The following is a 13,164-nucleotide window of genomic DNA, read 5'->3' as shown; positions in this document are numbered from 1 at the left end:
CAGACCCTATAAGTAGCAATTTAATATTGAATAGAGAAAGAAGATACAAGGATCAGTATCCCTTGAGTGTAAGACTCAATAGAGACAGTGAATCATACTTCCAGACCACCATGTGTCTTAATGCCAAATAAATTTATTAATTACAAGTAATGACAAAAGAAAAAATAAAATAAAATTTCTATGAGAGATGTCTCTTATGGGGAAGATAAATTGAAATGAGGAGCTTGACTCATATATTAGTTTCGAAAAGAGGGCAACCCCACAAACAGTAATGAGGGATATGTTATCATGAAAAACGAATGAGGATCTATGTAATAACCTCAAGAACGAAACATATATAGTTAATTCATGTCAATAGAGAACAACACATGTAAAGATGTAGTGCTTGATTTCTAAAGAGGAAACTTAAAACACCTCTATCAGAGGGCAACCCCACAATTTCTTATTAGGGATACGTTGCCATAATACTAGAATGAGGATCTTTGTAGTAACCTCAGAAACTAAGCAATACCATATATTAAAGGGACAGTCTAGTCCAAAAAAAACTTTCATGATTCAGATAGGGCATGTAATTTTAAACAATTTTCCAATTTACTTTTATCACCAATTTTTCTTTGTTCTCTTGGTATTCTTAGTTGAAAGCTTAACCTAGGAGGTTCATATGCTAATTTCTTAGACCTTGAAGGCCGCCTCTTAAGAATACATTTTAACAGGTTTTTCACCACTAAGAGGGTGTTAGTTCATGTTTTTCATATAGATAACACTGTGCTCATGCACGTGAAGTTACCTGGGAGCCATCACTGATTGGCTAAACTGCAAGTCTGTCAAAAGAACTGAAGTAAAGGGGCAGTTTGCAAAGGCTTAGATACAAGATACTCACAGAGGTAAAAAAATATATTAATATAACAGTGTTGGTTATGCAAAACTGGGGAATGGGTATAAAGGGATTATCTATCTTTTAAAACAATAACAATTCTGTTGTAGACTGTCCCTTTAAGGTAATTTCATACACATATAAAACACATGTGAAAATAACACAGATATGTTAATGAAATAACTAAACACAACACCTTAATCAGAGGACAACCCCAACATAAAGGGTATAGTTGTCATGAAATGAATATATAAGGATCTATGTGATAGTTATAAATATAACATTACAAGGAAACGTCAGAGATATGACTGTGGTATAGAAACAACGCAGCAAGAGTACACAGATACAGCAATCTTAAACATGAAACATTGTGTTATAACAGTTGTTGCAATCCTTCGGATTGAAGTCTTTTGCTCCAAAAATGCTCTGTATAGCCTAAATGGCCCAAAGCAAACCAGCCTTTTAATTAGGAGAAGTTTATATATTCAAACTGATTTTTCAACCAAACACTCAGTCTTTTGTTGTTCTGAAACATATCCATGAATCCAAGAAACAAGCGACACTTCAAGATGTATTGAGGCCAAGTTACAGCTCCGGCAAGAGAAACAAACAAGCAAGCTCCATAAAGTTAGTAGGCGAATCCCCACAGTCTGCGTCTCATCAGAGAAAACAGCTGCCGCCTATGCGCGTTTCATCCCCTTGACTGACAGGGACTTCCTATAGGCTGAGCAAAAAAAACGCCTCCAAGAAAAGTGATGAAAATATTCGCCACAACATTAAAACAATTAATATTTCTTTCTAATGACACGGTGAGTCCACGGATCATCATAATTACTGTTGGGAATATCACTCCTGACCAGTAGGAGGAGGCAGGAGGAGGCAAAGAGCACCACAGCAAAGCTGTTAAATACCACCCCCTTGCCCACAACCCCCAGTCATTCTCTTTGCTTGTATCAGTTGCAAGGAGGGGTAAAGTTAGGTGTCTGAATATTTAATCAAGCATTTTTTTTTTTTTAGGCAGAGCAAGTTTGCTCTGGTCTTTTGGGGTTTAGCCGTAGTCCATGTCAGTCTCTTCAGTAGAACAGTGGTGGCTTTTAAGCATTTGGGAACTTGTGGGGTATAATCCCCACTGTGCCTCCCAAGTAGTTTGTGCTGCCCTTCTTTAAAAGCCTGAGTAGGTTTACTCAGTCTTTTTTGTTTCCACAGGTCCATGTGAGGAGTAATGCCTTTCAAACTTTGTGAGCTGCCCTGCTGCCAGACAGTTTGTTATGGAGGTAAGTGCTGTTTTTTGTTTTCTGTTTGGGAGCAGAAAGTTGGTACTTATTGGGTTACTGTTCCTGCTTGTGTGCAGGTTTTTAACTTGTGGCAGTTTTGTGGGGCACTGTTAGAGGGTGTATGGCTCTGTCTTGTTATTTAGGAGTGTTACTTTGCACTCCTTGTTACGGCTCTGTGAAGGTGTGTGTTTTACTTTCGGTAACACATGTGGCTCGCAGTGCCTTTAATTCCCGGCGGCTGTTTGCTGAGTTTAGTGTCATGCCGGCTGGGAGGTGGTTGTATACGCCCACGATGGGCAGAGTTTGCTTGGCGCATGTTTTGCACGCTCTTTCTCTCAGTAGCTTCGTTATAACGGACGTAGGAGGTTGTCAGCTTCTTCTCTGGAGTTATGATCAGAGCCGTTGCTGTGAGAGTGGAGTCCGGATTGTTTTGGCTTCAGTTGATCCTCCGGTCTTTAGGAGGTTAGGTAAGCACCTCAGCAAGGCTTGTTGAAGTGTAGAGGTGCTTAATAAGGGCTCAGGGTTCTTTTTATTATTGGGCATTTTTGGTTAACGTTATTTCTTAAAGGGATAGTAATGTTTTTTGGGGGGCATTTTTTCTGCAGTTTTTTTTCTTAAATAAATTAATTTTGTTTATTCTTTGTGGAAGATGGACCAAGAGGACTTGCAAGCTGTTGCACTTTATGTTTAGATGCAAATGTAGAGCCACCTATTCCTTTTTGTTCCTCATGTATTGAGAGAACATTGCATTACAGGGATAGGCTTTTTGATTCAGAGCTTTCATTTTCTAAGGCGGATGTTGTTCAGGAGTCTCCTGTTCAAGCTATTCCACAGCTTTCTCCCCAGTGTCCTGTATTTCGTCTCAGGTTGTTTTTTCTTTGCAGGATATGGCTACCCATATATCTTCTGCAGTATATGTTGCTTTGTCTGCTTTTCCTGTGTTGCAGGGGAAGTGCAAAAGGAAGTGTAAGGTTTCTGACTCTGTTGCAGTTATGTCAAGTGTTTATTCCCATAGGTCTGAGGAGGAAGATACTTCTGTGGCGTCTGAGGGTGAAATTTCAGATTCTGACAGTGTAATTCCTTCTTCTGATGCTGAGGTTGTTTCTTTCAGGTTTAAGCTTGAGCACCTCCGGTTGTTACTCAAGGAGGTTTTGGCTACATTGGATGACTCTGATGCGACGGTCATAGTTTCTCCTAAGAAGTCTAGTAAGCTTAATAGGTTTTTTGAAGTTCCTTCTGCTGTGCAAGTTTTTTCTGTTCCAGATCGTGTTTCAGAGATTATTGCACGGGAATGGGTGAAACCTGGCATTCCTTTTTCTCCTCCAATTTTTAGGAATATGTTTCCTATTGCTAATTCTATCAAGGAATCTTGGCAGACGGTTCCTAAGATGGAGGGAGCAATTTCCACCTTGGCTAAGAGAACCACTATTCCTATTGAGGATAGTTGTTCTTTCAAGGATCCCATGGATAAGAAGTTGGAGGCGTGGCTTAAAAGGATGTATGTTCACCAGGGGTTTCAATGGCAGCCTGCTGTGTGTATTGCTACCATTACTAGTGTGGCAGCATATTGGTTTGATGCTTTGTCTGAATCTATTCAGTAGGATACTACTGAGGAGATTCAGGATAGAATTAAGGCTTTGAAGTTGGCCAATTCCTTTATTGCGGATGCTTCTTTACAGGTCATTAAATTGGGAGCAAAGATTTCTGGCTTTACTGTTCTGGCGCACAGGCCCTTATGGTTGAAGTCCTGGTCTGCGGATGTGTCCTCTTAATCTAAGCTTTTGTCCATTCCTTACAAGGGTTAGATCTTGTTTGGGCCGGGTTTGGCTGAGATTATTTCTGATATTACGGGAGGAAAGGGGCATTCTCTCCTTCAGGATAAGAGAAATAAACAGAAGGGGCGTCAGAGTAATTTTTGTTCCTTTCGTAACTTCTGTGGTAAGTCTTCCTCTTCCTCTTCCTCCTCCAAGCAGGATCAGTCTAAGCCCTCTTGGAAGTCCAATCAGTCCTGGAGTAAGCGGAAGCAATCTAAGTAGCCAGTCAGCATGAAGGTTCTGCCCCCGATCTGGGAGTGGATCTTGTGGGGGGCAGACTTTTTTTCTTTTTCGCTCAAGCTTGGGTTCAGTATGTTCCAGATCCCTGGGCGGAGATATCGTGTCCCAGGGATACAGACTAGAGTTCAAGACTCTTCCTCCCAGGGGCAGGTTTCTATTCTCCAGGTTATCTGTAGACCAGATAAAAAGAGACGTTCTAATGTTGTGTTTAGGATCTTTCCGACATGGGATTCTGGATCTCGAGCGTAAACAGGTTTCTCAGAGTTCCATCTTTCAAGATGGAAACTATTCGTTCCATCCTTCCTTTGATTCAAGAGGGTCAGTTCATGACAACAGTAGATCTGAAGTATGCGTATCTGCATATTCCCATCCACAGGGACCATCACAAGTTTCTGAGATTTGCTTTCCTAGACAGGCATTTTCAGTTTGTGGCCCTTCCATTCGGTCTTGCAACAGCTCCCAGGGTTTTCTCAAAGGTTCTGGGAGCGTTGTTGGGGGTGCTCCGACTGAAGGGGGTTGCGGTGGTGCCGTATCTGGGCGACATTCTAGTTCAGGTACCATCTTTTCAACAAGCAAGCTTGTCTTTTCTTTTCTGCGCTCTCACGGTTGGAAGGTGAATTTAGGAAAAAGTTCCTTGATTCCGGCTACAAGCGTGGTATTCTTGGGAACTATTATAGATTCTTTAGAGATTAATTTTTTTCTGACAGAAGCAAGAAGAATAAAGGTCTTCAATTCATGTCTTGCTCTTCAGTCCTCTCCTCGGCCGTCAGGGGCCCAGTGTATGGAGGTTATTGGTCTGATGGTCTCAGTCATGGACATCATCAGACCTCTACAGTTATGCATGCTCAGATAATGGAATGGAGATTATGCGGATCTGTCTCCAAAGATTGTTCTAGATCAGGTGGCAAGAGATTCCCTTCCATGGTGGTTGTCTCGGGGTCTTCTATCTCAGGGAACCTGTTTTCGCAGACCTGCCTGGGTGATCATGACCACGGATGACAGTCTGCTGGGTTGGGGGCTGTCTGGGGTTCGTTAAAGGGTCAAGGTCTATGGACCCAGGAGGAGTCGGTTCTTCCCATAAATATCCTAGAGCTGAGGGCAATCTTCAATCCTCTTCTGTCTTGGCCTCAGCTAGCTTCAGTCCAGTTTATCAGGTTTCAGTCGGACAACATAATGTCAGTGGCTTACATCAATCATCAGGGAGGAACTTGGAGTTCCTTGGCCATGACAGAGGTAGCCAAGATTATTCAGTAGGCGGAGACCCACAACTGCTGTCTGTCTGCAATTCACATCCGAGGGGTGGACAATTGGGAAGCGTATTTTCTGAGCAGACAGACTTTTCATCCTGGGGAGTGGGAACTTCATCCAGAGGTGTTTTCCAGCTTGATTCTCAGATGGGGCAGCCGGAGTTGGATCTTATGGCATCTCGTCAGAATGCCAAGCTCCCGAGGTACGGATCACGGTCAAGGGATCCTCAGGCTGTACTGATAGATGCTCTAGCAGTTCCTTGGAGGTTCAGTCTGGCATATGTGTTTCCTCCGTTTGCTCTTCTTCCTCGGGTCATTGCTCGGATCAGACAAGAGAGGGCATTGGTGATTCTCATCGCTCCGGCGTGGCCTCGCAGAATCTGGTATGCAGTTCTGGTGGAGATGTCATCATTTCCACCTTGGGCTCTTCCATTAAGGAAGGACCTTTTACTTCAGGGGCCCTTCCTTCATCCAAATCTCGTTTCTCTGAAGCTGACTGCTTGGAGATTGAACGCTTGATACTATCCAAGCGTGGTTTTTCTGAGTTGGTTATTGAGACTATGATTCAGGCGTGTAAGCCGGTGACTAGAAAGATTTATTATAAGATATGGCGTAAATATCTGTATTGGTGTGAATCTCTTGGAGTAGAGTTAGGATTCCTAGGATTTTGTCTTTTCTCCAGGAGGGTCTGGAGAAGGGTTTATCTGCAAATACCCTGAAGGGTCAAATTTCTGCTTTATCTATTTTGTTGCACAAACGTCTGGCGGATGTGCCAGATGTTCAATCTTTTTGTCAGGCCCTGGTTAGAATCCGGCCTTTGTTTAAGTTTTCTACTCCTCTTTGGAGTCTTAATTTGGTACTTAGAGCTCTTCAACAGGCTCCTTTTGAACCTATGCATTCTTTGGATATTAAGTTGTTATTCTGGAAGGTTTTGTTTTTGGTTACTATCTCTTCGGCTCGAAGAGTTTCGGAGCTTTCAGCATGGCAGTGTGAAGCTCCTTTCCTTATTTTTGATTCTGATAAGGTAGTACTGCGTACTGCCCTAGGTTTCTTTCCCAAAGTTGTTTCGGATAAGAATATTAATCAAGAGATTGTTGTTCCTTCTTTGTGTCCTAATCCTGGATGTGGTTCTTGCGTTGAAATTCTATTTGCAGGCGACTAAGAATTTTCGCCAGTCTTCATCTTTATTTGTTGTTTTTTCTGGGAAGCGTAAGGGTCAGAAGGCATACTGCTACTTCTCTTTCTTGTTGGTTGAGGAGTGTTATTCGCTTGCCGTATGAGACTGCTGGACAGCAGCCTCCTAAGAAAATCACGGCTCATTCCACGAGGGCTGTTTCATCTTCTTGGGCCTTCAAAAATGGTGCTTCTGTAGAACAGATTTGCAAGGCTGCCACTTGGTCATCTTTGCACACATTTTCTAAATTTTACAAGTTTGATACTTTTGCTTTTGCTGAGGCTTCTTTTGGTTCTTCAAGCAGTGGTGCCTTCGGTTTAGGTTTACTGTCTTGTCCCTCCCTTATCTTCTGTGTCCTCTGGCTTGGGTATTGGTTCCCAACAGTAATTATGATGATCCGTGGACTCACCGTGTCATTAGAAAGAAAACAAAAAATTTATGCTTACCTTATAAATTTCTTTATTTCTTGACACGGTGAGTCCACGGCCCGCCCTGTATTTTTCAGACAGTTTATTTTTCCATTAATCTCAGGCACCTCTGCACCTTATATTACTTCCTTTCCCTTTGGTCGAATGACTGAGGGTTGTGGGTAAGGGGAGTGGTATTTAACAGCTTTGCTGTGGTGCTTTTTGCCTCCTCCTGCTGGTCAGGAGTGATATTCCCAACAGTAATTTTGATGATCCGTAGACGCACCGTGTCAAGAAAGAAAGAAATTTATCAGGTAAGCATAAATTTTGTTTTAACAAAATTCATACAAATACTAAAGAACTGAATATACATAAAAAATGTTTGAGTTTCATAATAAACTAATTAGCACCAAAACACATGGAAAATTATTTATAATTTTATAAAGAAAACCCTGCCAAGTGAGAGCCTCACACCATAGAACAGGAAAATGCAGACACAGATTATGATTCATACATAAACTTATGTTCTTAATCTAACTAAATTATTATAATATTAGCTGAAATCTAAACAAATAGAAAATAAGGGATATATCATCACCTCTCAGAGGCAGAATCGAACCAGGGGATTTCAGAATTTTTAACCTAACCAAATTATCTTGTGTTGCTAGGTCTTAAACCACTCGGCCAATCGGGAACACCACATATGGTGGAAGATAACCCAAGAAAAGATCCCTAAGCAGAGAACTGAATCTAGAAGCAGGGTTCTAAACTAATTTAATACGTGCTAATGAATACATTCAAATCAAAAGGCAGACAGGGTGGACGAAAAAATTGCTAGCTCTACAAAAAAGGAGCAAATCCCAAGTTTTTTATTAAGGCCAACTGGAGCACATGTCCGTAGGCGATAAATCCATCCTGTCTCCTTCTGAAGAAGGCATTTATCCTGGTCACCTCCTCTTTTATGTGTCAAACCTACATCAATGCCAATGACTTTGAGTAAGTCAAAATTAGAGTCATGACAAATTTTGAAATGTCATGCAACACTGCTAGTCATTTTCTCGTTTTTAACATCGTCTCTGTGTTCTCTTACTCTATCAAGGAGTTGTCTCTTCGTTTTTCCTACGTAATCGGACATGGGCAAAAAAGAAGATAAACAACTACAAAAGTCCGACAATTTATCAAATAGTTTATGCGGAAAGTTTTGCCCCCAGTTGAAAAGTTGTTAGTTTTAACAATGTGACTGCATGAAACACATTTTCCACAAGGAAAACTTCCTTTTTGTGATTGGTGCATTGTTAGCCAGTTCAATTTAGGAGTTTTAATGAAATGGCTTCTTACCAGACAATCTTTTAAACTCAAAGCTTTTCTAGCGGTCTTAAGAGGACGCTCTCCTACTTTTCCTGCAGTTTTCTTTTATCAGCAAGTAAGAAATTCCAATCTGTAGCCAGTATGTGGTGAATCTTATCCCAGTGACAATTATACTGTGTAATGAATCTTACATTAGATTCTTGTTCAATTTCTTTTTTACTCTTTGAAAAAAGGATCTCATCTCTTTTCATTTTCTCACTCTACTTAAAGAGCTATTTACCAGTTGTTTTGAGTATCCTCTAGAGAGAAGCCTCTCTTTCATTTTATTTGCATGGAAATTGAAGCTAGAATTTGTGGAACAGTTTCTGCATAAACGCAAAAATTGTCCATAAGGGGTACCCTTTTTCAGAGAATAAGGATGATTACTCTGTGCTTGTAACAGACTATTAGTCGCCGTAGGCTTACGGTAATTCTCTGTCTGCAAGTATCTCCCTTGTTTCTTTATCAAAATGTCAAGGAAGGGTAACATGCAAGTATTAGCTGCATAGGTCAACAAATTATATTGTTGTTCAATACCTTAAAAAAAAAGCCTCTAAACTTAGCATATCCCCCTTCCATAACATAAAGACATTATCCACATAACGTAGCCACAGTTGAACTGAGCTTTCAACAATGTCATTGTGAGTACCAAAGACTTCGGAAAGTTCCCAAATTCCTAAGTGAAGACAGGCATAGGTGGGGGAACAAGTGGCTCCCATTGCTGTGCCACGTATTTGTCTAAAATACTTTCCATCCAAACAAAAAATATTATTTTCAAGTACAAATCTCAATAGAGAAATCACAAAATCAGTATGTTTTTTAAAGGAAAGACCACGGGTGTCTAGAAAAGATCTACTGGTCGCTAGACCAACCTCATGAGGGATTGATGAGTATAAACCCTCAACATCTAGGGAAACCAAAATAACATCTTCATCCACAGTTAGGTTATCAAGCTTCTGTAAAAGATCAGTAGTGTCCCTGACATAGGTGGGTAAGGTGGGAAGGAACGGTTTTAAAAATAAATCAACAAAATTACCCACATTTTTAGTTATCCCACCTATGCCAGAGACAATGGGTACGGCCTGGAGGTTTATTTTTATCCTTATGTAGTTTTGGTAAACAATAAAAGGTAGGCAAAACAGGAACAATAATAACAACTTTTTTTTGTAATTAAGCCTTCATATTTTGCATCATTTAAAAGAAACAGTAACTTTGTATGAGTTTCATCCAAAGGATTAGATCTCAAAAGTTCGTACTGTTCTTTATTGTTTAATTGTCTCATCACTTCTTTTAATTATGAATCTTCATCCAGCAAAACTAGATTGTCTCCCTTATCCGCCGCTTTAATAACGACATTGGGTGCGTTCTTAAGTTCCCACATTGCTTGTCTTTCCACCTTAAATAAATTGTCACCTACAATACCAATTAAACCAATTTGTTCTATGTCTTTTTCTACTGCATTAACGAAAAATTGCATTTCAGGAACAAGGGAGAATGCCAGCATAAATTTTGACTTTGGCCTAAAGGCAGTTCTAGTTTTTTCAACTTCAGGAGTGTCATCTAAGGGAATGTCAGGTACTGGAATGGAGATGCAAGGCTCACTTTCCTCCAAGAGAGTCACCAAATTAGCTACTGCTAAATCATCTTTGGTCTTATCCTCCTGGGTTAGAGTCTTCTCTCCCTTCCATAATGGAAGATAATACTAATTTCCTACCAAACATGTGTAAATCCTTTACAAATGTAAATTTGTCTAAGCCATTAGTAGGACAAAAGGACATGCCTTTTTTTCAAAAGACTAATATGAGACAAATTCAAATTGAAGGATGATAAATTCACTATTTGCATTTCGTCAGAACTCTCACCACTATTATTTACTAATAGTCCCTCTGAGTGCCTTGTCTCGTCCTCCATCTCCACTGAGGAGGAGGATCTTGAGTCTGTTGTCTCCTCCCCTGTCTCTGTGGTTTCGATTGGAATTGTGTATCCTTGCTTTTTATGTTTGGATCTTTTCCTCCCCCCCCTCTGCGTCTCTTTCTGAACTTACCCCATTTTTTTTTAAAACCTATTTCCACTTTCACTATCGGAAGCATCAGTACCAGTCATATGACCCTTTATTCAAAAAGTAAGAATATACCTTGTCTTTTTTGTAGTCATCCTAGTCACGACTCAACTTCCTACATTTTCTAGATTTAATCTCTGTTCTTAATTTTGAAACATGCTCTTACACTTCATCATTTAATTTACTAAATTTAGAGTCAGACTCAAAGGAATTTACTAACTTGACTGATTCTTCCACTTCTAATTTATTTTTTTCACATTTTCACATGTGTTTTACATGTGTATGAAATTACCTTGATATATGGTATTGCTTAGTTTCTGAGGTTACTACATAGATCCTCATTCTAGTATTATGGCAATTTATCCCTAATAAGAAATTGTGGGGTTGCCCTCTGATAGAGGTGTTGTAAGTTTCCTATTTAAAAATCAAGCACTACATCTTTACATGTGTTGTTCTCTATTGACATAAATTAACTATATATGTTTCATTCTTGAGGTTACTACATAGATCCTCATTAGTTTTTCATGGTAACATCCCTCTTACTATTTGTGGGGTTGCCCTCTGATAGAGTTGTTGTAGGTTTCCTCTTTTCCCAAATAATATATGAGTCAAGCTCCTCATTTTAATTTATCTTCCCCATAAGAGACGTCTCTCATAGAAATGTTATTTTATTTTTTCTTTTGTCATTACATTTAATTAATAAATTTATTTGGCATTAAGACTCATGGTGGTCTGGAAGTATGATTCACTGTCTCTATTGAGTCTTACACATGCGACATTATAACTAAATTTTTACACTTTTGGGACTCCATTTGGTAATTGAGTGTGCTGAAATCCCTATCTTTTTATATAAGAGATACTGAACCTTGTATCTTCTTTCTCTATTCAATATTAAAATATTTTTTTATTAAACTGGCCCTTTAAATACATTGTCCCTGGCTCATTGCACTCAAGCAAATTAGCAACATTTATTCTTTGGTCAGTAGTGATTAAAGGACCAGTCAACACAGTAGATTTGCATAATCAACAAAGGCAAGATAACAAGACAATGCAATAGCACTTAGTCTGAACTTCAAATGAGAAGTAGAATTTTTTTCTGACAATTTTAAAAGTTATGTCTTTTTCCACTCCCTCTGTACCATGTGACAGCCATCAGCCAATCAGAAATGCATACACGTACCATGTGACAGCAATCAACCATTCACAAATGCATACACACTTATTCTTGCACATGCTCAGTAGGAGCTGGTGACTCAAAAAGTTTAAATATAAAAAAACTGTGCACATTTTGTTAATGGAAGTAAATTGGAAAGTTGTTTAAAATGGCATGCTCTATCTGAATAATGAAAGTTTAATTTTGATTGAGTGTTCCTTTAACTAGCTGACAATTGCAGTAAACCAGACATGATTAACATTTTATTCTACAAATATAGTAATAATATTAATAATTACATTTGCATTATATGTTTTTATTTTCTTTGCAGTTGGTGGTGGCAGTGATCTGAGACTTTGGACAGTGAATGGGGACCTTATTGGACATGTGCATTGCAGAGAAATTATTTGCTCTGTTGCTTTTTCTAACCAGCCTGAGGGAATATCTGTCAATGTAATTGCCGGAGGTCTTGAAAATGGAGTTGTGCGGTAAGAAACCAGCTGTGAGCTAATAGCTTGATTTTGCCAGTGTGCATTTATGGAAATGAATTTTGATTAAATCTGAATTTTCCCAAGTACATTGCAAATAAATAAATATATGGTTGTAACATGTTAGGCACAAGTGTGTATTAAAAAAAAACAAACACACACAGTATTTTATTAATAAAGAATATACCAAAAGTAATGTCATTTCATAAAGAAAGAAAAAAAGTTTAAACTTTCAGGACACTGAGCTTCATTTTTTGAAAACTATGTCACAGATATTCTTTTCCAAGGTAATGTTTAAAATGACAAAAAAAATAAAGGTTTAAAAAAAATAGAATAGAATTTGCATTAAAGGGACGGTCTGGTCAAAATTAAATTTTCATTTATTTAGCAAATACTGTAAGACCTTGTTAATATACATGCCGACTTAGCTATGTCCCCGACTAGAAAGGGGAAATTTTATATTTTAATGTATTTGTACTGTAACACATTCATCTTTTTTTTTTTGTAATATTTTCAATTGATATATTATAAAATCTTAAAAGTTCATTAAAATATTACCATCATTTTTTTTTAAATTTCATGATTCAGGGCATGCAATTTTAAACAATTTTCCAATTTACTTTTATCATCAAATGTGCTTTGTTCTATGGTATTCTTTGTTGAAAGCTAAACCTAGACAAGCTCATATGCTAATTTCTAAGCCCTTGAAGGCCGCCTCTTATCTGAGTGCATTTTGACAGTTTTTATAACTAGACAGTGCTAGTTAATGTGTGCAATATAGATAACATTGTGCTCACTCCCGTGGAGTTACCTAGAAGTCAGCACTGATTTGCTAAACTGCAAGTCTGTCAGAATAACCGAAATAAGGGGGCAGTCTGCAGAGGCTTAGATACAAGTTAATCACAGAGGTAAACAGTATATTAATATAACAGTATTTGTTATGTAAAACTGGGGGATGGGTAATAAAGAGATTATCTATCTTTTTAACCAATAAAAATTCTGGCATACACTGTCCCTTTAAAGGGACTTTTTTCTCAAAAAAAAATCTCTATCATGCATGCATCATGGAAGAGCAGCATCTGGCCGT

General features: G+C 38.8%; 1 protein-coding gene across 2 annotated transcripts in view; it reads left to right on the top strand.

Annotated features, from left to right (window-relative positions):
• Nucleotides 1–13,164, top strand: part of LYST (lysosomal trafficking regulator) — a 606,044-nt gene that overhangs the window by 545,780 nt on the left and 47,100 nt on the right. For both annotated transcript variants that reach the window (XM_053711082.1, XM_053711081.1), the window contains one exon: nt 11,921–12,077. In XM_053711082.1, coding sequence (XP_053567057.1) covers nt 11,921–12,077 — 157 coding nt within the window. The remainder of the gene's footprint in view (nt 1–11,920; nt 12,078–13,164) is intronic.

The sequence above is a fragment of the Bombina bombina genome, chromosome 4, assembly GCF_027579735.1.
Source record: "Bombina bombina isolate aBomBom1 chromosome 4, aBomBom1.pri, whole genome shotgun sequence".
NCBI lineage: Eukaryota > Metazoa > Chordata > Amphibia > Anura > Bombinatoridae > Bombina > Bombina bombina.
The sequence above is the reverse complement of the archived record's forward strand: the minus strand, read 5'-3'. Positions and strand labels throughout refer to the sequence as shown.